At 36.8% G+C, this 26130-nt stretch overlaps 5 gene segments (V, D, J or C); 3 read left to right on the forward strand and 2 right to left on the reverse strand.

Moving 5' to 3' along the window:
- Positions 1 to 2551, forward strand: LOC137198551 (Ig kappa-b4 chain C region-like). The segment is given in 3 exon segments: positions 1 to 5; positions 1233 to 1288; positions 2163 to 2551. Coding segments are annotated over 3 exon segments (387 nt in total).
- A 1069-nt stretch (positions 2552 to 3620) lies between these two features.
- LOC137198170 (immunoglobulin kappa variable 1D-12-like) lies at positions 3621 to 4384 on the reverse strand. The segment is given in 2 exon segments: positions 3621 to 4105; positions 4322 to 4384. Coding segments are annotated over 2 exon segments (360 nt in total).
- A 6118-nt stretch (positions 4385 to 10502) lies between these two features.
- Positions 10503 to 11152, forward strand: LOC137198552 (Ig kappa-b4 chain C region-like). The segment is given in 1 exon segment: positions 10503 to 11152. A coding segment is annotated over 1 exon segment (495 nt).
- Positions 11153 to 14278: 3126 nt separating this feature from the next.
- Positions 14279 to 17224, reverse strand: LOC137198553 (Ig kappa chain V-V region MOPC 21-like). The segment is given in 3 exon segments: positions 14279 to 14599; positions 16652 to 16956; positions 17173 to 17224. Coding segments are annotated over 3 exon segments (678 nt in total).
- A 4176-nt stretch (positions 17225 to 21400) lies between these two features.
- Positions 21401 to 23939, forward strand: LOC137198482 (Ig kappa-b4 chain C region-like). The segment is given in 3 exon segments: positions 21401 to 21426; positions 22164 to 22219; positions 23475 to 23939. Coding segments are annotated over 3 exon segments (402 nt in total).
- The last annotated feature ends 2191 nt before the right edge of the window (positions 23940 to 26130 follow it).

The raw sequence follows: 26130 nt of genomic DNA on the forward strand, positions 1-26130 counted from the left end.
ATGATGTGCTTTATCACTTTTATGCTGATGACATACAGTTATACTTACCATTAAAACCCTCAGATCCAAACAGCCTACTCAAATCTTGCCTTTCTGACATTAAATCCTGGATGTCCCAAAATTTTCTTAAATTTAATGATGACAAGTCTGAGGTCATGCTGTTTGGTCTCCCAAATTCTATCAGCTCTTTTGGTGCAAACCTTGGAGATTTGTCAAACAACATTACACAGTCTGCTAGGAATCTGGGGGTAATATTTGATGCCAACCTCTGTTATGATAAGCAAGTCAAAAAAATATTGTCAAGCTGTGTTTCTCTAAAATTAGGTAATTTTTATCTCTTGCCGATCTTCAAATAATTATACATGCTTTTATCTACTCTCGGCTTGATTACTGCAACGCACTTTATTCAGGTATCAGCCAGGGCTCCTTCCTCCATCTCAAGTTGGTCCAAAATGCTGCTGCTTGTCTCATTACTGGGACTAAAAGGTATGAGCACATTACTCCTGTGCTTGCCTCCCTATACTGGCTCCCAGTTAGCTTTTGCATTGATTTTAAAATTTTATTACTCACCTTTAAGGCATTAAACAGCCTTGCTCCTTGTTACATATCTGCTTTATTGACCTGGTATGTGCCCCCTCGACCCTTCAGATCTGCAGATGGAGCCCTGTTGGTCACTCCCAGGTCACAGTTTGTGACAAAGAGTGATCGGGCTTTTACTTTTAGAGCCCCCACAGTCTGGAACTCCTTGCCTACTGAAATCAGACACACTAAGTCTCTAGTTTCTTTTAAAACTAATCTAAAATTTCTTTCTTTGTGAAAGCTTTTGGAAATGTCTGATATTTCATTTACTGTTTTTACACCTATTAATTGATCTTACTCTTTATTGTTTTTGTTTTGTTTTTTTTAACTTTTGAGCATTTTATTGTTTTATTATTAGTATTATTGTGCATCTCTATTGTTACTTCTGTGCTTCTGTCTACTTACCTTATTTTTATCTGCCATGTTTTGTTTTATTTTCTTTTGTAAGGCACTTTGTTACATTGTTAAGAAAAGTGTTATATGAATAAAGTTTACAATTATTATTATTTATTACATGATTAACTGTGAAACATTGGGGACTTTTTAAACAAAAATCATATGAAATAAAACAGGAACTTTCTGTAGAGTTTGTTGTGTTCAAAGTCAGAGAGCCGTGTCTCTCTACAGTGAGAGGTTTTTGTACGACGACTCAGTCAGTTTGTATCACTGTGGTTGACTTTTGGTGGAGGAACCAGACTGGATGTTGGAAGTAAGTTTCTGCTCAAATATTAAATATCGAATCATCAGTTAAGTTTATAATTTCTGTGTCTGAACATTTGTAGTAGATATAAGTTTCCACTGAGCTGATCTAAAACACTTTAAAGTCTCAATTTTATTGTTCATTTCTCCTCTTTAACCTTGAAGTTGAACTCAAAGCAGCTTTACTGAACTTTTCTTTACATTTTCCAATTAGTTTGTTAAATGTGAACAGCAGAAAGATTAAAGAACAACAATCCTACTTTTAAACATGTTTTTAAATTTTAATCTTTAATCTCCAATTTGAGCAAATGTTGAGTTAAATTTGTTCTGAACAGTGTGGGTGATGATAAAAAAAAAATGCTGCACATCTCTCATCATTTAAAATGACAGAAATTGTCTTTTAACTTCAATTTGAAATATTTCTTTGTTCTTAAAGATATTTGTTTCTTTAATATGTCTCAACATGTTGTGTATATTATGGCTGTCTGTTAGTTTTTCCTCATAATGTCCTTTAACACTGAATCTGATTAACTGTTGCTCTTTTGATAGTTTTGTCAGTAAAGTTGTTGGTATAAATTCTAAAATTAAATCAAGGATGTCTAAGATATATTTACAAACTTTATATCGTTATTTTCAGTAAATAGTGTAAAATAAAATGCAGTAAAGAGTCATATGAGGACTCTTTCTGTGCTGATCTGCATGAGACGTTTCTTAAAGGGAAGTGAAACAATGTGTGAGTGAGTGACTGGTGGAGCAGAAAAAACATCTGACAGAAACTCCTTAAAGGGGAAAATCCACTCTCACACAGTAAAGGTGTCCAAGTGTCTGGTGTTCGATTGACAGATGTGTGGTCCCTGTCCTCTAATCTGATTGGTGTCTCCTAGGTGATGTCCGTCCCACCCTGACAGTGCTGCCCCCCTCCAGCGAGGAGCTGCAGCAGGGGAAGGCCACGCTCATGTGTCTGGCCAACGATGGCTTCCCCTCAGACTGGAGTCTGGCCTGGAAGGTGGACGGCAGCAGCAGCAGCAGCTTGGAGCAGAGCAGGAGCCCCGGGGTGCTGCAGAAGGATGGCCGCTACAGCTGGAGCAGCACCCTGAGGCTCCCGGCAGACCAGTGGAGGAAGGTGGTCTCTGTGACCTGTGAGGCCACCCAGGGCTCCCAGACTCCAGTCTCAGAGACACTGAGGAGAGACCAGTGTTCCCAGTCCTGACCTGACTCACTGCTACTGCTTTTACTCTGCTTCTGCTCTCACTCTGATCTCTGCAACTATCTCTCTCTTTTATTTCACATGTTTCAGTAACAATATTTACTTGCTTGTTATAATGTTTCAATATAATTTCAGTATTTCCAGACAATAAAGATCTGTTCATCAAATCACTTGTTTTCATCTTTATTATTATAAAAGTGTTTTAATTATTTTCTCTTAACGGTAACAATAATGATGGTAAATCCTGATAAAACTGAGTTATAAATGTTTCAACTGCTCTATGAAGACTTCAGAAGGAAAATGTAAGATCACATAATGTATTGATTCATATACTGTATATTAGGAAAGTATTTACACTCAAACAACACTCTTAGATATTATGTGATTAATGCTACACAGTCATGGTGGTAGTAAGTCCATAATTTGTTTTCATAGTTAACAGTAAAGTCATAATAATTGTAGAAAATGCTTTGCTGGAGTCACTTCAGATTTGTCTGTTATAATTAGTAATTGAGTATTTTTAATGAAAAATCCTCCAATCATCTTATGTTACTGAAGTGTGTCAGTGCAAAGAGTCTAATATTTTTATTTTTTCAGATGTATTAAAAGCATATAATCTTTTAAACAAAATCACAAAAGCCTCAGAAATATGTTCTAATTCTGAAATAAAAAGCAAAATATCATCAGCATAAAGAGATATAAAATGAGTGTGGTCTGACATTTTAACCCTTGACATTTTTACAAACTGCTTCTGCTGAAGAGTTGAAACACAAAGACAAATGAAAGAGATGAAAAAGGGAAAGAATTCAAATATTAATTAATTTCATAATCAATTAAATGTTTTTTGGTTTATATTATAAATACTTGCTGGAATAAAAACATGCAAAATGACAAATATATGTCACATGACATGATTAGTAATTTACAACACAAATGATAGTAAATTTTATCATGATAACATTTTGTAATTTATTTCTAAAAAGTTGTGTGTTTGAGTATCTATGAAAAATAGTAAGAGATCAAATAAATAAATAATAATAGTTTTAGTGTTCATGTGTTGTAATCAGTAGATTAAACTTATTAAATAATTGAAATCATACTTCAACAGAGGTTAGATTTGATGTTCAGCCAAATGTTTTATATTCTGTATTAATGAAAGTATTAAAATAAATCTTTTCTTGTTAAATACAGAATATTTAGTGTTAAAATGTTCAAATTAAAAGATTAAAACCTCTGTTGTTTTAGTTTCAGTGCAGCTGTTGAGTCAGATCAGTTCCTCTTCAGCTGAGGGAGGTTTTTGTACGACGTTGTTTCACTGTGTGAACGGGAAGCTTTGACCCTGCTGACAGTAATAAACTCCTGAATCTTCAGCCTGAACTCCACTGATGGTCAGAGTGTAGTCAGTCCCAGATCCACTTCCACTAAAACGATCTGAAACTCCAGGCTGAAGGTTTGTAGCTGAATAAATCAGGAGTTTAGGAGCTTCTCCAGATTTCTGAAGGTACCAGCTGAGCCAGCTACTAACACTTGAACTGGTTTTACATCTGATGGAGACAGTCTGTCCTGGAACAACAGACTGAGATCCAGGAGACTGAGTCAGGATGTATTCTCCTGATGAACCTGGAAAACATGAAAAAGAAGAGAAGGGTTATTGAGACAAATCCAGCTTGGAGAAAGATGATCAACATGAAAACAGAAGAGTATCATTTCTTTAACATGGAGAATAGATGGAAGAAGGTAAATGCTGCTTGTTTCAGTGTTTCTCCATCACAGCAGAGCATCATTGTGGTGAACCTGGTTGCATCCTGAAGCAAAGTTTTCACAAGAGAGTCTCACCCTGAACAAGGAGCCCCAGGGTGGCCAGCAGTAGAGTCAGTGACATCATCATTGTGCTGCTGGTGGCGTGTCAGTGGCTCTGAAAGGTCTGGACAGCCACTGATCAACACTGGCCTCTTAACGGCTGGGAGCAGAGAGGCAGGACAGATATGCAAACACATAGAGTCAGTGAACTGTAGCTGTCCTCAACATATCATGCTGTTTGCTCCTCACTGCTGGGAGAACTCAACATTTACATCATCCTCATGTAGATTAAAAAATTAAAGATGTTGTCATTTGTCATCCTCAACAATCAAATCCTAACAGCAAATGATCTTTTATGTGAAATAGTTTTTCTTAATTAATCAGATCAAAGTCATGAAGGAAGCACAAAAACATTTTTACAGCATCAAATACAATACAGGCAATAAAAAGGAGCAAAGAAAACTGTCACTCATTACACTAAAAATTATATATAATATACAGTTAAATTGCACATTTTACAGATATTTTAACTTTAAAGAATGGAGCTTAGCATAAGTTCAAGCAGGAAGACTATCTACTACTCATTCATTCATTCTCATTCCTCTCTCTCTCTCTCCCACTGCTTCTCATGCTCTCGTATCAGTTGTTCATGGACGTTACTCTCAGTTAACAAATCAGATTCTGCCAGTATTTCTATCAGACTATCATGTCTTAGCTGCCAAACTTTAAATCTGATCTTCTCTCTGTCGTTGTCAGCTGACATTTCAGTGTGAATCGCTGTGACCTTCCTCCACCCTGTTCACCTCCACTTCATCACGTCAGCACACAAGATCACCAGAAGCAGCTCCTCTTCTCATCATCCAGATCCCAATATTCCCATATTCATCACCACCACCAGTGTCTAGACTCCATCGAGGGGATATCCTATTCTACTCACGCCTTAACTTCCCCTTTATAAATGACATCACAATGGGGTCTAATCACCAAAGACTTTTCACATTATGCATGTTCAATAAAATCATTGTCACTTAAAAAATTGAAGTCTCTCTTGATTGAAATATTTTTAAGCAGCTACCTGCATTTAACATCAATCCCACTCCCACTAAAATGATCTGAAGCTCCAGCTGTAAGGCTTGTAGCTCCATAAATCAGGAGTTTAGGATCTCCTACAGATTTCTGAAGGTATCAGTGCAGGTAGTAGGGATGTGCAGAGAGTCCAGTATTTGTATTTGTATCTATATTTGTTGAGGCAGCAAAATTATTTGTATTTGTAATCTAATAAAAGTGGAAAGTCCTGTTTTTGTTTTTATGACACTTTTAATGTAAGTGTTCATGAATAAACTACCCTACGAAGGAGGTCCCCACACCGGGTCTCGAACTGCAGTCTCCCAGATCATAGACGACTGCGCTGACTACTGAGCTAAAACTTTACTCATCACCTCATTGCAGACAGACCTCTACCTATTTATACACCCATTATTTTTTTTTTCTTCCCGACAGCACAGCGTGTAACGTATAGGAGAGTACTTCAAAGGCGATTCTTGCTTTCCACTTTTCATTTATTGCCTATTTTTTACAACCTAACATTTTTGAAAAGAGAAGGGGAACAACAGGTTATGGAGAGTCCCTTGAAAGCACTTTGCGTGTGTCAGTAGCTCAGCTTTATCTCTGGGGAACACCCCCAACTCCAGGAGTGATGTCCAAATTAGGAAATGTGCGTCATGTAGCAGGTGGATGTGACTCCCCTCGTTGAGACCTGCTGATAGACGTAACAACGGAGCAGAGGAGAGACACTGAGACAGTGATGTAACCGACCTGCACGCTGGTATTTGAAATGTTTTTTTTTCTTCTCAAAAACAAATACTGTTTAAAATATTTGTATGGAACAAATATTCGTAAAAAAAACAAAAAAACAAAAAAAAACAATATTTGTGCTTTGCTGAATAACGTATTTGTATTTGGGCCCAACCCCAGCAGGTAGTCATTATATGATCTGACTTCACATGCACTGCTGGGAAAATTCACTGGTCAAATGTCTACATTGTATTTAAATGAATGAACTATAATCACATTATTTTCTTTTAGTGATTTTTGTATTGGGTTGAATACACTGTAATTAATTTGTAGCTGATACATCAGATTTTTACGTTGCACATACTGTAAATAGTTGAAGTTTAAAAATCTTCAAGGGGAATGAAAGAATCTAGCTCGGGGCAGTTTGCACTTCATTTAATTTTAACAGATGAAGAGTATCTGGAGCAAATTCTGCCAAGTTTACTATGTACTTTAGTTTACTAGATTGAAATGAGAGAAGACGTGAGGTAGTTTGGAGGCTTTTACAGTTGACTTTTATGAGTGAACATCATGAGATGATTATTCTATCTTGTCAGTTATGAAGTTCATCCAACTTTTTTATACACAGAGAGATGATGAGTGTGAGATGTGTCATAACATAATGTGATGAAGAGGATTTAACAGCTGAGGTGATGATGGGGCAGCATGAAAGAACAGAATGTCTCTGTTTGATAGATTTTACATTTTGGAGTCAAGATGAATCTTGAATGACTAAATATTTGTTTGACTCAGTAAGAGGTTGTTGAGGTGGGAGGTGGACTGTTTGACCTTCAGGAGGAAAACTGATGGAGACACTATGAACATCATAAATCATCTGTGTGTGTGTGTGTGTGTGTGTGTGTGTGTGTGTGTGTGTGTGTGTGTGTTCAGTGAACTGTATCAGTCTCTGCAGTAGCTTCCAGCTGCAGCAGTCACTTCAGTTTCTGTTCAGTCTGACTGAGGGAGGTTTTTGTACGACGCTTTTTCACTGTGTGAACAACTGGCTTTGTAGAGTTTTGATACACTGACAGTAATAAACTGCTGCATCTTCAGCCTGAACTCCACTGATGGTCAGAGTGAAGTCAGAGTTTGATCCACTGCCTGTAAAACGATCTGGAATCCCTGATGCTCGATAGGTAGCACCGTAAATGAGAAGTTTAGGAACTTCGCTATCTCTTTTTTGGTACCAGAATAGACAGGGGTAGGAAGGGGAACTGCCACAAACACCATCAACCCCATGACTGGTCTTACAGCTGATGGTTGTGGATCCTCCCAGAGCAGATGCCACTGCTGCAGGCTGAGTCACTGTGACCTGGCCTCTGGACTCTGAGGATACAGAGACAAAAACATAAAGCAGCGTCATGGTTTTGATGGTTTTGATGGTTTTGTCGGCTTCATTTTAGAGGGACGGATGTTGATAGAGGAGAGGAGTTTGATTCTCTGGACTTTACCTGTGAAGCAGCAGCAGAGTAGAGTCCAGATGAGGACGGAGATCAAAGTCATGTTTTTGATGAGGAGGATTTCTGTGGCTTCTGTTGTGATGAAGGACAGCTGTCAGTCATCCAGTGTTCAACTGTCAGGACTATAAACTCTCCCAGAGCACTGGAGCATGGTGCTGCTGATGCAAAGTGGCTCTCTATGGAAATGCTCTGACTGAGGTTTTAACAAAATGCGTCAGTGTTCATGTTTATGCTGATTTCTATCAGTTAATTCACGTCTACAAATGTCTACTATCTTATCCAGAACGGTAAAGGCTGTCAGTTTCATTTTACCACAAATTTAACATCATATATGAAACATAATTATTAAGTTTGGAAATTTGTGGGGTTTTGCTTTAGTGAGTTTCTGTATAAACCAGCTGTGTTTTACAAATACATAACGGTTTTAATGAGTTTCTTGACTTCATAACCAGAGAGCCTGCCTTTAAAACACCTCTCTTATTACAATTACTGTCCCTCAGGTTTCTTCATCTGCACATTTTAAAGCTGCTGATCACACTGATATCATCATATATTGTTTTATATCACAACATTCTTTAGATACAAACATGATGGAATCACTGGTTAATTCACTGACAGACTTCATTCACGTCAGTGTTGCTCTGACCTCAGTTTGGTCTCACAGAAAGTCACAGTGCAAACCTGCTGCTACATGATAAACAGTATATGTAAGGTCTGACCACACAATTCCTTCTTCTGTAGTAACTACTTTCTTATCTAGTTCTGTGAAGACTGTAAACATGCGATAGTGCTCAAAAATAAAAATAAAAATAAAAAATGTTTCATTGTTTTCTGTGCAGCCAGTTGATTTAAAAGCATCTTTCTCATATCTCAGTGTGTTACTGTGAATGATGAAAAAAACCCCAAAGTTTTGCATTTATGCAGATGATATAATTTTCTACACTGAAATAGTTTAATTGATTGACATTTGAATGATTTGCAATTACACTGAGGCTGGTTTTAGTGAAAGTGATGTAAGGTTTGATAAAACTAAGAATATATATTTTTCTGGCTGTTGCCAAAATAGAAAATAAACATACATTCTCTGTATTTGACTTTGTTGACATCTAGTTCCTGCCTCTGTTGCTACAGTATAAATCATCATCTCATTGATTGTGGTATGAATGTGAACTGCCTGAGCTTAGATTTGTAGATTTGTCAGTCTGGGTAATGTCCACAGATGAGTGATGCAGGGATGATAAATAACAGGAGTGAAGTACTGACAAGGTATTGTTATTTGTCTGTTATTAAAAGTGTCCTTTGCTGAAAGAACCACAGTTTATGTCCTCAAATGGAAATATGGATCTTAAAAGAACAGTTTTTTTCAGTGTAGTGAAAGAGTTAGGGTTAGGCTGTTGGTTGCAATGGTTAAGTTGAGGTTAAGGGGCAGAAGAATGCATTATTTCAATTAATGTCCTCAGTGTGATTGTGTGTGTGTGTGTGTGTGTGTGTGTGTGTTCAGTGAACTGTATCAGTCTCTGCAGTAGCTTCCAGCTGCAGCAGTCAGTTCAGTTTCTGTTCAGTCTGACTGAGGGAGGTTTTTGTACAACGCTTTTTCACTGTGTGAACACATACTGACTGTTGATATAGTGACGACTCTGACAGTAATAAACTCCTGAATCTTCAGCCTGAACTCCACTGATGGTCAGAGTGAAGTCAACTCCATTCCCTGCTCCACTTCCACTGAATCTGGAGGAGATTCCTGTAACTCTGTCTGATGTGAAGTAGATCAGAAGTTTAGGAGTTTCTCCAGTTTTCTGATGGTACCAGGACAGAAGGTATTTTGAACCAGACCAGTGTTCAACTTGTCTATTGGCTTTACAGTCAATAGAGACAGTTTGACCAAGCTGCAGTGATTTGGCTGCTGGTTGAGTCAAGACAACATTTTGTCCAACAGACCCTGAGGAGAGAGAAGAAACACTGGACATGAGATGGTGAAACTCAGCTACACTCCAAATGATTTTCACATGACAGAAAAATGATTTTCCTCACCCTGAGTGAAGCAGAGGAGAGTCCAGATGAGGACTGAGATCAAAGTCATGTTTTTGATGAGGAGGATTTCTGTGGCTTCTGTTGTGATGAAGGACAGCTGTCAATCATCCAGTGTTCAACTCTCAGGACTATAAACTCTCCCAGAGCACTGGAGCATGGTGCTGCTGATGCAAAGTGGCTCTCTATGGAAATGCTCTGACTGACTCCAACAGGGACTTGGATTACTCTGATGATGCTGTTTAATCAATGGATCAATCAATTTATAAAAGTATTGATTAATTATTAAAGTGTACAGCTGCTTATTTGAAGACAATATAATTCAGTTTTCAGAGTCTGAATGACAGAAAATATTCTTGATTAATTTAACGTAGTGATTATATAATTTCATCTGAAGAAATCTACCAGACATTTATTTAGTGAGTGTTTTATCTAGAAACATTTCATGTGTTTAACTCAATCTTCCTCTCAGAACAATGAATTTCATGACACATCCTCATTATAACCAGTGAATACCATAATATCACTGTAGCTGATTTAACCTCATGTTGTATTAATAGGATTAATTTTGTAAGTTGGAAAAAGTATTTCAGTGTTTAAAATATTTGTCATTAGTGAAGTCTGTCTCTTTTCATAGTCCAGTAGTGATGCCTGTGTAAATGAGGAGATTAAACACAAACTGTCTCTTTAACATTTTGGCTTCAATTTAAAAATATGGATGCTCAAATAAAAGTATTTCTGCCTTTCTGTAATGCATAATATTTACTTCTTTAACATTGATGTTTAAGTTTTTGAGTAAATTAAAGTAGTTGAAGAGTTGTTTGCTCAGAGCTTTTTATCGTTAGTACTGAAACCTGTCTGTTGCCATGGTTCATCAGTGATGCCTGTCTGTTGCCATGGTTACTGAGCTCAGAGAGGGAAGTGAAACACTGAAGACCAGTTTTATCCAGTCTGAGGAAGACCAACAGAACCAGCAGCCTCCTCTGCTGCAACCAACAGGGTGGAGTTTATTTTCCCTTTCAATGAACTTTCTTCATGTTGTTTCTCTGTCTCCTCCTCCAGTGGGTCGAGTCACCCCCACCCTGACAGTGCTGCCCCCCTCCAGCGAGGAGCTGCAGCAGGGGGAGGCCACGCTCATGTGTCTGGCCAACAAGGGCTACCCCTCAGACTGGAGTCTGGCCTGGAAGGTGGACGGCAGCAGCAGCAGCAGCTTGGAGCAGAGCAGGAGCCCCGGGGTGCTGCAGAAGGACGGCCGCTACAGCTGGAGCAGCACCCTGAGGCTCCCTGCAGACCAGTGGAGGAAGGTGGGCTCTGTGACCTGTGAGGCCACCCAGGGCTCCCAGACTCCAGTCTCAGAGACACTGAGGAGAGACCAGTGTTCCCAGTCCTGACCTGACTCACTGCTACTGCTTTTACTCTGCTACTGCTCTCACTCTGATCTCTGCAACTATCTCTGTCTTTTATTTCACATGTTTCAGTAACAATATTTACTTGCTTGTTGTAATGTTTCAATATAATTTCAGTATTTCCAGACAATAAAGATCTGTTCATCAAATCACTTTTCAAGTTTTCATCTTTATTTTTAAAAATGTGTCTTAATCATTTTCTCTTAATGGTAACAATAATGATATTAAATCCTGATAAAAACTGAGTTATAAATGTTTCAACTGCTCTATGAAGACTTCAGAAGGAAAATGTAAGATCACATAATGTATTGATTCATATACTGTATATTAGGAAAGTATTTACACTCAAACAACACTCTTAGATATTATGTGATTAATGCTACACAGTCATAGTGGTAGTAAGTCCATAATTTCTTTTCATAGTTTACAGTAAAGTGATAATAATTGTAGAAAATGCTTTGCTGGAGTCACTTCAGATTTGTCAGTAATAATTAGTAATTGAGTAATTTTAATAAAAGATCCTCCAATCATCTTATGTTACTGAAGTGTGTCAGTGCAAAGAGTCTAATATTTTTATTTTTTCAGATGTATTAAAAGCATATACATAATCTTTTAAACAAAATCACAAAACCCTCAGAAATATATTCTAATTCTGGAATAAAAAGCAAAATATCATCAGCATAAAGAGATATAAAATGAGCGTGATCTGACATTTTAACCCTGGACATTTTTACAAACTGCTTCTACTGAAGAGCTGAAACACAAAGACAAATGAAAGAGATGAAAAAGGGAAAGAATTCAAGTATCAATTAATTACATAATCAATTAAATGTTTTTTGGTTTGTATTATAAATACTTGCTGCTGGAATAAAAACATGCAAAATGACAAATATATGTCACATGACATGATTAGTAATTTTACAACACAAATGATAGTAAATTTTATCATGATAACATTTTGTAATTTATCTCTAAAAAGTTGTGTGTTTGAGTATCTATGAAAAATGGTAAGAGATTAAATAAATAATAATAATAATAAAATCAGGATTTTTTGTCCTGATGAACCTGGAAAACATGAAAAAGAGGAGAAGGGTTACTGAGACAAATCCAGCTTGGAGAAAGATGATCAACATGAAAACAGAAGAGTATCATTTCTTTAACATGGAGAATAGATGGAAGAAGGTAAATGCTGCTTGTTTCAGTGTTTCTCCATCACAGCAGAACATCATTGTGATGAACCTGGTTGCATCCTGAAGCAAAGTTTTCACAAGAGAGTCTCACCCTGAACAAGGAGCCCCAGGGTGGCCAGCAGTAGAGTCAGTGACATCATCATTGTGCTGCCGGCGTGTCAGTGGCTCTGAAAGGTCTGGACAGCCACTGATCAACACTGGCCTCTTAACGGCTGGGAGCAGAGAGGCAGGACAGATATGCAAACACACAGAGTCAGTCAACTGTAGCTGTCCTCAACATATCATGCTGTTTCCTCCTCACTGCTGGGAGAACTCAACATTTACATCATCCATAACATAAAGGAGTGACAATCTGAGGGAGAGAATTTCATTAAGCAGTTAGAAAGACTGATGTGAAATGTGTAAAGGAAGAATTTTGAGGCTAAATTCACAGAATTGTTTTCAGTTTTTTTTAAACATGGTTGATATTTTGTTTTTCTCAAGTGCAGAATGTGCAACTAGTGATGTGAAAGGCCTCAAATCCAGAGTTTTACAGATATATGGAGGTGTTTCTTCATTAAATGTGTATTCTATTGAATACACATTTATTTAAGATGTGTATCATTTCTTTGTGTTCTTTGAGAATATAACTTCTCATCCATATTATTTTCAAACATATTGGAATGATGTGTTTGATACTCCTCTTCCTTGGTTAAACATTTTTAGATGTATTTACTCGTCATCTTGCTCTACTTATTTATGGGCCTTTCAGTTAAAAACGTTTTATAAGATGTTACCAACAAGCAAAATGTTTAAGAAATGGAGAATAACTGAGGATAATATCTATAGATTTTGTGGTGATGAGGAGGAGGATATTTTGTGTTTATTTTGGTATTGTCCAATGGTTTCATCCTTTTGGCAGCAGGTGGCAAATTGGTTATCTGAACAAGCAATCCTTTCACCTTCATCCCCTCTCAATATTATTTGGGGTTATCAAGATGATAAAAACATGTTATTGAATATTATTGTGCTGCTTGGCAAGCTTTATATATTTGATTCTCTAAAAAAAGCTGGTTTTGAGTTCCTTCATATTACATTTAAAACATCAATATTTGCAGGAAAATATCATTATTAAATAATCATATTTTATTATTAAAGGCAGAGCAAAAAGCTCAGACATAAATAAATGGGAGATCTTGACAATATCAAAAACTTGGGATACAGAACTATGATTATTCTATGTTATCATAAATTAACATTATCTCTTTTTTATTTAGTTCCTTCTATAAAATGATGTGTTTAATTTAAATTGCTGTATAAGTGAATGTTTTTGAACCACAACCATATATAGTGCTTGACATGTTTGTACATATATGTATGTTTGTATATGTGTATATATATGTATATATGTGATATGTCTGTTGTTTTTGTTTGTGTTTGTGATGTAAGTTATGTTTTTGTTTGTGTGTGTGAGTATTGAATATGTGTTTTATGTTTGTGTAAAATAAAACAAGAAAAAAAAGATCTAATGCAAATTTAAAAATAGGAGTAAGAATAGTTAGAATACTTCTTATAACTTCTGATCTGATTAGTAACTGAAAGAAGGAAAAATTAGGATTTTGTGATGTTTGGTCGGATGTCATCAGCATACAAGCTGATCTTTTTAATGGTGTGAATGAAATGATGCCTGAGATGCCAGCCCGTTCTCACTCCCAACTAACCCTAACCCAAGCTTCCGTATGTGACGAGTTGGGAGTGAGAACGTGTTGGAGATGCTGATGCATTTCCTAAACGAAGAAACCAGGAGTCCAAAAAAATCTAAAGAGGAGAAGAGAAACAAGTCCTCCATGTCTAATAAACATTTGTAATTATATTTATATTGATATATATTTACATTTATGATGGAAGATAGTAAACGATCTGTATATACTTGTTAAAGACCTACTAGTGTCTGTGTGTGTGTGTGTGTGTGTGTGTGTGTGTGTGTGTGTGTGTGTGTTCAGTGAACTGTATCAGTCTCTGCAGTAGCTTCCAGCTGCAGCAGTCAGTTCAGTTACTGTTCACTCTGACTGAAGGAGGTTTTTGTACGACGCTTTTTCACTGTGTGAACACATACTGACTGTTGATAACATGGAAACTCTGACAGTAATAAACTGTTGCATCTTCAGCCTGAACTCCACTGATGGTCAGAGTGAAGTCAGAGTTTGATCCACTGCCTGAAAAACGATCTGGAATTCCTGATTCTGGAGTGGTAGCACCGTAAATGAGAAGTTTAGGAGTTTCTCCATCTTTCTGTTGGTACCAGGCTAAGTAGTTCCCACCATAAACATTCTGACTGGTCCTACAGCTGATGGTTGTGGATCCTCCCAGAGCAGATCTCACTGCTGCAGGCTGAGTCACTGTGACCTGGCCTCTGGACTCTGAGGATACAGAGAAAAAACATAAAGCAGCGTCCTGGTTTTGATGGTTTTGTCAGCTTCATTTCAGAGGGACAGATGTTGATAGAGGAGAGGAGTTTGATTCTCTGGACTTTACCTGTGAAGCAGCAGCAGAGGAGAGTCCAGATGAGGACGGAGATCAAAGTCATGTTTTTGATGAGGAGGATTTCTGTGGCTTCTGTTGTGATGAAGGACAGCTGTCAGTCATCCAGTGTTCAACTCTCAGGACTATAAACTCTCCCAGAGCACTGGAGCATGGTGCTGCTGATGCAAAGTGGCTCTCTATGGAAATGCTCTGACTGACTAATAGAATCATCACATTCTCAAGTGATATTTTTCTTTGCTTGCAATAATGCTGATATTCTCTTTATGTTAAATTATTTAAAACATAGTCATCTAATCATATGTGTCCAAGGCAACATATAATTTGAAGAATGACTGCTGTCACATGTTACTGTGTTCAATGAATCTACAGACACTGAGTTTGTCTCTGGGTATATTCACAGGGATTTTATCATTTTTTTGTTACCATTTTACACATAAATGATGATTGAATGATTGATGAAGCCTGTCAAAGTAAAGGATGAAAGGAGAACATTTTAACAGAAGTATTGAGTCTGTTCTACATGGTGTCTTTCACATCTGCCCAGCTGTGTACTACTACAGGAGACATGGATTACTCTGATGATGCTGTTTGATCAATGGATCAATCAACTTTCAGAATATTGGTATGGATGTGTTTATATTCATTTTGATGTGGTTTGGGCTTTTTTTAGGATGTAATTTCTTCCATCTAAATGTATTATCACAAAATACGTCACGTCAATTAAATTTAAAATGGATATGGATCAATCAAATTATGAGGTTATTGTACAGAATGTTTTTATGGTTTCAGCTTCTTCTCACTGAAAGAAAGTTATTTTACAATGTTTCATATTTATTTCAATATACTTCTACAGAAATGAAAATCAAATTCACTTAACAGTAAAATATAGAAAATATAATGACACTCAGTTGATGTCAGAGAGCCATGTCTCTCTACAGTGAGAGGTTTTTGGTGGAGGAACCAGACTGGATGTTGGACATATGTTTCTCTGCAAATATTACATATAATTTTCCATGTAATACATAAATGTGTTTTTGTGTGTTTAAATAACCTTTGCCTTGACTTATATGAATGATCTTCTGTTTTAATTTTAACACTTTGGTCATTTAGTTTAACTCAGACCACCTTCAATGAACTGGTCTTTACACATTATTGTCAAACTAAAATGTGAACAACTTGAAATGAAGACAAGATAAAAGAAAAATAAATATAATTTTAAAATGATTACCAAATTTACTTTTACATTTTGCATTTAATAGTTAACTATTATTAAGTTAATTTGAAATTAATTTCAACAATGTACATTAAAAATAAAAATGTTTTCATATCTCTGATCCACTAACTGTAATTAGTTTCTTACTGTAAGATAATATTTAGTGTGATTTATATTTTTTGGTGGTGGGAGCTGTGATTATGAAAGTTTCTGATGCTGATTTGTGTCTTCATAATTTCTCTTAAGGGGACATATTTGAGATAGATGTGATCCAGTAGGAGGCTGAGGTCAAAGGTCATGACCAAGACATTTCTTACCAGTCAGGTCAAGAAATGGGTTCATTATCATTTAAAGACATTGGATCAAACCGTAACAGGCTAAGAATGAATGATGAGAAGCTGTGATGAAGAACTTTGTTGATTTCCACAAAGACAATCATTGTCCAGAAACCGTTTTACTTAAAAGGTTTTTACATATTTTCATTTATCTTAAAAGCTACAATGTGCGAGTTGTTTAATCCATTTAATGAAATGTGTGTGTGTGTGTGTGTGTGTGTGTGTGTGTGTGTGTGTGTGTGTGTGTGTGTGTGTGTGTATGTGTTCAGTGAACTGTATCAGTCTCTGCAGTAGCTTCCAGCTGCAGCAGTCAGTTCAGTTTCTGTTCAGTCTGACTGAGGGAGGTTTTTGTACGACGTTTTTTCACTGTGTGAACACAAGCTGACTGTTGATATAGTGATAACTCTGACAGTAATAAACTCCTGAATCTTCAGCCTGAACTCCACTGATGATCAGAGTGAAGTCAGTCCCAGATCCACTTCCACTAAAACGATCTGAAACTCCAGGCTCACCAGTTGCACCATAATAAATCAGGAGTTTAGGAGTTTCTCCAGGTTTCTGAAGGTACCAGTTGAGGGAGCTATAAGCATTTGAACTGGTTTTACATCTGATGGAGACAGTCTGTCCTGGAACAACAGACTGAGATTCAGGAGACTGAGTCACAGTGACTTGTCCTGATGAACCTGGAAAACATGAAAAAGAGGAGAAGGGTGATTGAGACAAATCCAGCTTGGAGAAAGATGATCAACATGAAAACAGAAGAGTATCATTTCTTTGACATGGAGAATAGATGGAAGAAGGTAAATGCTGCTTGTTTCAGTGTTTCTCCATCACAGCAGAACATCATTGTGGTGAACCTGGTTGCATCCTGAAGCAAAGTTTTCACAAGAGAGTCTCACCCTGAACAAGGAGCCCCAGGGTGGCCAGCAGTAGAGTCAGTGACATCATCATTGTGCTGCCGGCGTGTCAGTGGCTCTGAAAGGTCTGGACAGTCACTGATCAACACTGGCCTCTTAACGGCTGGGAGCAGAGAGGCAGGACAGATATGCAAACACACAGAGTCAGTGAACTGTAGCTGTCCTCAACATATCATGCTGTTTCCTCCTCACTGCTGGGAGAACTCAACATTTACATCATCCATAACATAAAGGAGTGACAATCTGAGGGAGAGAATTTCATTAAGCAGTTAGAAAGACTGATGTGAAATGTGTAAAGGAAGAATTTTGAAGCTAATTTCACAGAATTGTTTTCAGTTTTTTTTAAACATGGTTGATATTTTGTTTTTCTCAAGTGCAGAATGTGCAACTGATGTGAAAGGCCTCAAATCCAGAGTTTTACAGATATATGGAGGTGTTTCTTCATTAAATGCATTTGATTTCTTAAATGTGTATTCTATTGAATACACATTTATTTAAGATATGTATCATTTCTTTATGTCCTTTGAGAATATAACTTCTCATCCATATTATTTTCAAACATATTGGAATGATGTGTTTGATACTCCTCTTCCTTGGTTAAACATTTTTAGATGTATTTACTCGTCATCTTGCTCTACTTATTTATGGGTCTTTCAGTTAAAAAAAATTATAAGATGTTACCAACAAGAAAAATGTTTAAGATATGGAGAATGACTGAGGATAATATCTGTAGATTTTGTGGTGATGAGGAGGAGGATATTATGTGTTTATTTTGGTATTGTCCAGTGGTTTCATCCTTTTGGCAGCAGGTGGCAAATTGGTTATCTGAACAAGCAATCCTTTTACCTTTATCCCCTCTCAATATTATTTGGGGTTATCAAGATGATAAAAACATGTTATTGAATATTATTGTGCTGCTTGGCAAGCTTTATATATTTGATTCTCCAAAACAGCTGGTTTTGAGTTCCTTCATATTACATTTAAAACATTAATATTTGCAGGAAAAGATCATTATTAAATAATAATATATTATTATTAAAGGCAGAGCAAAAAGCTCAGACATAAATAAATGGGAGATCTTGACAATATCAAAAACTTGGGATACAGAACAATTATTATTCTATGTTATCATAAATTAACATTATCTCTTTTTTATTTAGTTCCTTCTATAAAATGATGTGTTTAATTTAAATTGCTGTATAAGTGAATGTTTTTGAACCACAATCACATATAGTGCTTGACATGTATGTACATATATGTATGTTTGTATATGTGTATATATATGTATATATGTGGTATGTCTGTTGTTTTTGTTTATGTGTGTGTGAGTATTGAATGATTAATTAACATAATCATCACATTCTCAAGTGATACTTTTTTAATGCTTGCAGTAATGCTGATCATTTTTGTATGTATGAACAATAAAGAAACTTTCATCAAATCATCTGTGTACAAACATATTATTACAATAATAAACTTCTGTCACATGTTACTGTGTTCAATGAATCTACAGATACTGAGTTTGTCTCTGGGTATATTCACAGGGATTTTATCATTTTTTGTCACCATTTTACTCGTAAATTATGGTAGTTTTTAAAGCATGTCAAAGTAAAGGATGAAAGGAGAACATTTTAACAGAAACAGTGAGTCTGTTCTACATGGTGTCCCTCACATGTGTCCTCTCTGTCCTGCTCTGTACTATATTGTTCTGTGTTTCAGCATGGGGATGGAGGAGCAGAGACAGGAAGCTTGTAGGCAGATTGTGGGATTGACTGGTGTAATGCTGTATTGATGCTGATTTATACCTCTGTGTCTGAGTGTCTGTATGTGCACTACCAAATGTTTGTCGTTCATCTGTTGGAGCTCAGAGGATCATAATGTAACTTATGTGCAACTTTTCAAACAATAATCTTCATGTAGCTGCGATTCACAAACTGTAGACACCACGAGAGCTTTGATCAGTCTGCAGCTGCTTCCACATGTTCGGTGTTTTCACTGAATATCTGCTCTTTCAAGTCATGTCACATTTTCTTATAGAGCAAATTTCATACAGAAAGCAACACAATGAGCTTCACAAGGGCAAGAGCAATACAATTATAAATACATAAAATACAAGCATACATATCATCATACATAAAAGCAAGCAAACATATGATTGTATACATGGACGCATAGGTAATTAAAGTACATAATAATTCAGTTAAAACAGGAGCAGAGAGTTGCTCAACCTAGTTAAGCACAACAGTAAACAGAAATGTTTTAAGTCTACTTTTAAAGGAACTAAGTGTTGGGGCATCTCTAATATCACTTGGAAAGTCAGTCCATCTGTATGGAGCATAATAGCTGAATGCAGCTTCTCCTGCTTTAGAGCACTCACATGGAGGACAACAAGGAGACCACTGGCTGATGATGTGAGGCTTCTTGTTGGTTCATATGGCAAAAGAAATTCCTTAATATAATTTGGAGCAGTGCCATTCAGTGCCTTGTAGACGAGTAGGAGGACTTTAAAATCAATTCTAGCATTTACTGGAAGCCAGTGCAAGGAATTAAGAACAGGTGTGATATGTGCACTTTTCTTAGTCTTGTCTAAAATACGTGCAGCATCATTCTGTATAAGCTGCAGGCGCTTAACAGTTTTTCGAGAGTCCAGAAAAAATAGTATTGCAATAGTCAAGTCTGCTTGTGACAAATGCATGTACTAGTTCTTCAGTGTCTGAATTTGACAGAAAGCCTCTGATTTTTGAGATATTTTTTGAGGTGATAGAAATCTGATGTTGTGACATTATTGATATGACAGTGAAAGTTAAGCTCAGCATCTATGATAACATCAATGTATCATGTCATGTAGCAGGTGGATGTGACTCCCCTCGTTGAGACCTGCTGATAGACGTAACAGCGGAGCAGAGGAGAGACACTGAGATAGTGATGTAACCGACCTGCACACTGGTATTTGAAATGTTTTTTTTTTCTTCTCAAAAACAAATACTGTTTAAAATATTTGTATGGAACAAATATTCATAAAAAAAACCAACAAAAAAACAAACAATATTTGTGCTTTGCTGAATAACGTATTTGTATTTGGGCCCAACCCTAGCAGGTAGTCATTATATGATCTGACTTCACATGCACTGCTGGGAAAATTCACTGGTCAAATGTCTACATTGTATTTAAATTAATGAACTATGATCACATTATTTTCTTTTAGTGATTTTTGTATTGGGTTGAATACACTGTAATTAATTTGTAGCTGATACATCAGATTTTTACGTTGCACATACTGTAAATAATTGAAGTTTAAAAATCTTCAAGGGGAATGAAAGAATCTAGCTCGGGGCAGTTTGCACTTCATTTAATTTTAACAGATGAAGAGTATCTGGAGCAAATTCTGCCAAGTTTACTATGTACTTTAGTTTACTAGATTGAAATGAGAGAAGATGTGAGGTAGTTTGGAAGCTTTTACAGTTGACTTTTATGAGTGAACATCATGAGATGATTATTCTATCTTGTCAGTTATGAAGTTCATCCAACTTTTTTATACAGAGAAAGATGATGAGTGTGAGATGTGTCATAACATAATGTGATGAAGAGGATTTAACAGCTGAGGTGATGATGGGGCAGCATGAAAGAACAGAATGTCTCTGTTTGATAGATTTTACATTTTTGAGTCAAGATGAATCTTGAATGACTAAATATTTGTTTGACTCAGTAAGAGGTTGTTGAGGTGGGAGGTGGACTGTTTGACCTTCAGGAGGAAAACTGATAGAGACACTATGAACATCATAAATCATCTGTGTGTGTGTGTGTGTGTGTGTGTGTGTGTGTGTGTGTGTGTGTTCAGTGAACTGTATCAGTCTCTGCAGTAGCTTCCAGCTGCAGCAGTCAGTTCAGTTTCTGTTCAGTCTGACTGAGGGAGGTTTTTGTACGACGCTTTTTCACTGTGTGAACACATCCTGACTGTTGATAACATGAACACTCTGACAGTAATAAACTGCTGAATCTTCAGCCTGAACTCCACTGATGGTCAGAGTGAAGTCAGTTTTTGATCCACTGCCTGAAAAACGATCTGGAATCCCTGATGCTCGAGTGGTAGCATAGTAAATGAGAAGTTTAGGAGTTTCTCCATCTTTCTGTTGGTACCACGCTAAGTAGTTCCCATTAAAAACATTCTGACTGGTCCTACAGCTGATGGTTGTGGAGCCTCCCAGAGCAGATGTCACTGCTGCAGGCTGAGTCACTGTGATCTGGCCTCTGGACTCTGAGGATACAGAGACAAAAAACATAAAGCAGCGTCATGGTTTTGATGGTTTTGATGGTTTTGTCGGCTTCATTTCAGAGGGACGGATGTTGATAGAGGAGAGGAGTTTGATTCTCTGGACTTTACCTGTGAAGCAGCAGCAGAGCAGAGTCCAGATGAGGACGGAGATCAAAGTCATGTTTTTGATGAGGAGGATTTCTGTGGCTTCTGTTGTGATGAAGGACAGCTGTCAGTCATCCAGTGTTCAACTCTCAGGACTATAAACTCTCCCAGAGCACTGGAGCATGGTGCTGCTGATGCAAAGTGGCTCTCTATGGAAATGCTCGGACTGACTCCAACAGAAACTTGGATTACTCTGATGATGATGCTTAATCAATGGATCAATCAGTTTGCCAGAATATTGATGAATTATGTGTCAGTGATCATTTTATGTGTTTCATTTATGTTCTGTGAACAGATTGTCTTCAGAAATGTCTGTTTTGATTCATTTTACATCTACAACACTCAGTTTTAATTCAAGACATAATTTAAAATACAGTAAACATGAAACAAATTTATTAATTTTAGAATAAAAATATAAATTATTGGCCTACTGTTATATATTTTCATATCATCCAGCTGTGTTTCACAGACTGAGGCTGTTTTTGTAGAGTTTGTTGTGTTCAAAGTCAGAGAGCCGTGTCTCTCTACAGTGAGAGGTTTTTGTACGACGACTCAGTCAGTTTGTATCACTGTGGTACACGTTCGGTGGAGGAACCAGACTGGATGTTGGAAGTAAGTTAAACTTTTAAAGTATTTTATTAAATCCTGAGTGATATTTAATTTTTTGCACATATGTTTTCTCTAGAAATTGAAATTTCTGGTTTTATATCTTAATTTCTAATTTCTGACCAACAGTTGTCCACCAGCAACAAAAATAAGAGTTTTGTGTTTGAAATTTAAATGATGAATCAATATATTCTAAGTGTTTGGTCCACAGTAGAAATCATGTAATGTTTTAGATTCAGGCTGAAATTTGAGGACTTGTAGTTTTAGTTTAATGTGACAAAGTCAGAGAGCCGTGTCTCTCTACAGTGAGAGGTTTTTGTACGACGACTCAGTCAGTTTGTATCACTGTGGAGGACTTTTGGTGGAGGAACCAGACTGGATGTTGGAAGTAAGTTTCTGCTCAAATATTAAATATCGAATCATCAGTTAAGTTTATAATTTCTGTGTCTGAACATTTGTAGTAGATATAAGTTTCCACTGAGCTGATCTAAAACACTTTAAAGTCTCAATTTTATTGTTCATTTCTCCTCTTTAACCTTGAAGTTGAACTCAAAGCAGCTTTACTGAACTTTTCTTTACATGTTCCAGTTAGTTTGTTAAATGTGAACAGCAGAAAGATTAAAGAACAGCAATCCTACTTTTAAACATGTTTTTAAATTTTAATCTTTAATCTCCAATTAGAGCGAATGTTGAGTTAAATTTATTCTGAACAGTGTGGGTGATGATAAAAAAAAATGCTGCACATCTCTCATCATTTAAAATGACAGAAATTGTCTTTTAACCTCAGTTTGAAATGTTTCTTTGTTCTTAAAGATATTTGTTTCTTTAATATGTCTCAACATGTTGTGTATATTACGGATGTCTGTTAGTTTTTGCTCATAATGTCCTTTAACGCTGAATCTGATTAACTGTTGCTCTTTTGGTAGTTTTGTCAGTAAAGTTGTTGGTATAAATTCTAAAATTAAATCAAGGATGTCTAAGATATATTTACAAACTTTATATCTTTATTTTCAGTAACTAGTGTAAAATAAAATGCAGTAAAGAGTCATATGAGGACTCTTTCTGTGCTGATCTGCATGAGAGGTTTCTTAAAGGGAAGTGAAACAATGTGTGAATGAGTGACTGGTGGAGCAGAAAAAACATCAGACAGAAACTCCTTAAAGGGGAAAATCCACTCTCACACAGTAAAGGTGTCCAAGTGTCTGGTGTTTGATTGACAGATGTGTGGTCCCTGTCCTCTAATGTGATTGGTGTCTCCTAGGTGATGTCCGTCCCACCCTGACGGTGCTGCCCCCCTCCAGCGAGGAGCTGCAGCAGGGGAAGGCCACGCTCATGTGTCTGGCCAACGACGGCTTCCCCTCAGACTGGAGTCTGGCCTGGAAGGTGGACGGCAGCAGCAGCAGCAGCTTGGAGCAGAGCAGGAGCCCCGGGGTGCTGCAGAAGGACGGCCGCTACAGCTGGAGCAGCACCCTGAGGCTCCCTGCAGACCAGTGGAGGAAGGTGGTCTCTGTGACCTGTGAGGCCACCCAGGGCTCCCAGACTCCAGTCTCAGAGACACTGAGGAGAGACCAGTGTTCCTAGTCCTGACCTGACTCACTGCTACTGCTTTTACTCTGCTACTGCTCTCACTCTGATCTCTGCAACTATCTCTCTCTTTTATTTCACATGTTTCAGTAACAATATTTACTTGCTTGTTGTAATGTTTCAATATAATTTCAGTATTTCCAGACAATAAAGATCTGTTCATCAAATCACTTGTTTTCATCTTTATTATTATAAATGTGTCTTAATTATTTTCTCTTAATGGTAACAGTAATGATATTAAATCCTGATAAAAAACTGAGTTATAAATGTTTCAACTGCTCTATGAAGACTTCAGAAGGAAAATGTAAGATCACATAATGTATTGATTCATATACTGTATATTAGGAAAGTATTTACACTCAAACAACACTCTTAGATATTATGTGATTAATGCTACACAGTCATGGTGGTAGTAAGTCCATAATTTGTTTTCATAGTTTACAGTAAAGTCATAATAGTTGTAGAAAATGCTTTGCTGGAGTCACTTCAGATTTGTCTGTAATAATTAGTAATTGAGTAATTTTAATGAAAAATCCTCCAATCATCTTATGTTACTGAAGTGTGTCAGTGCAAAGAGTCTAATATTTTTATTTTTTCAGATGTATTAAAAGCATATACATAATCTTTTAAACAAATTCACAAAAGCCTCAGAAATATGTTCTAATTCTGGAATAAAAAGCAAAATATCATCAGCATAAAGAGATATAAAATGAGTGTGATCTGACATTTTAACCCTGGACATTTTTACAAACTGCTTCTGCTGAAGAGCTGAAACACAAAGACAAATGAAAGAGATGAAAAAGGGAAAGAATTCAAGTATTAATTAATTACATAATCAATTAAATGTTTTTTGGTTTATTGGTTTATTATAAATACTTGGTGCTGGAATAAAAACATGCAAAATGACAAATATATGTCACATGACATGATTAGTAATTTACAACACAAATGATAGTAGATTTTATAATGATAACATTTTGTAATTTATTTCTAAATAAATGTATGTTTGAGTATCTATGAAAAATAGTAAGAGATGAAATAAATAAATAATAATAGTTTTAGTGTTCATGTGTTGTAGTCAGTAGATTAAACTTATTAAAAGAAATGAAATCATACTTCAACAGAGGTTAGATTTGATGTTCAGCCAAATGTTTCATATTCTGTATTAATGAGAGCATTTAAAATAAATCTTTTTTTGTTGTTAAATACAGAATATTTAGTGTTAAAATGTTCAAATTACATTATTAAAACCTCTGTTGTTTTTGTTTGACTGCAGCTGTTGAGTCAGATCAGTTCCTCTTCAGCTGAGGGAGGTTTTTGTACGACGTTGCATCACTGTGTGAACGGTGTCTCCCAACCCTGCTGACAGTAATAAACTCCTGAATCTTCAGCCTGAACTCCACTGATGGTCAGAGTGAAGTCAGTCCCAGATCCACTTCCACTAAAACGATCTGAAAATCCAGGCTGAAGGTTTGTAGCCCAATAAATCAGGAGTTTAGGAGCTTCTCCAGATTTCTGAAGGTACCAGTTGAGGTAGCTACTAACACTTGAACTGGTTTTACATCTGATGGAGACAGTCTGTCCTGGAACAACAGACTGAGATCCAGGAGACTGAGTCACAGTGATTTCTCCTGATGAACCTGGAAAACATGAAAAAGAGGAGAAGGGTTATTGAGACAAATCCAGCTTGGAGAAAGATGATCAACATGAAAACAGAAGAGTATCATTTCTTTAACATGGAGAATAGACGGAAGAAGGTAAATGCTGCTTGTTTCAGTGTTTCTCCATCACAGCAGAACATCATTGTGGTGAACCTGGTTGCATCCTGAAGCAAAGTTTTCACAAGAGAGTCTCACCCTGAACAAGGAGCCCCAGGGTGGCCAACAGTAGAGTCAGTGACATCATCATTGTGCTGCCGGCGTGTCAGTGGCTCTGAAAGGTCTGGACAGCCACTGATCAACACTGGCCTCTTAACGGCTGGGAGCAGAGAGGCAGGACAGATATGCAAACACACAGAGTCAGTGAACTGTAGCTGTCCTCAACATATCATGCTGTTTCCTCCTCACTGCTGGGAGAACTCAACATTTACATCATCCATAACATAAAGGAGTGACAATCTGAGGGAGAGAACTTCATTTGATTTCCATCAAGCGGTTAGAAAGACTGATGTGAATTCTGTAATCTAAGAATTTTTAGGCTAATTTCACAGAATTGTTTTCAGTTCATCATTTTGTTTATTGTGTATCTTGTTTTTTCCAAAGTACAAAATGTGAAACTACTCGTGTGAAAGTCCTCAAAATCACCACATAGATAAATAAACAGTTTATAGATAA

Source organism: Thunnus thynnus, chromosome 15 (assembly GCF_963924715.1).
Source record: "Thunnus thynnus chromosome 15, fThuThy2.1, whole genome shotgun sequence".
Taxonomy (NCBI): Eukaryota; Metazoa; Chordata; class Actinopteri; order Scombriformes; family Scombridae; genus Thunnus; species Thunnus thynnus.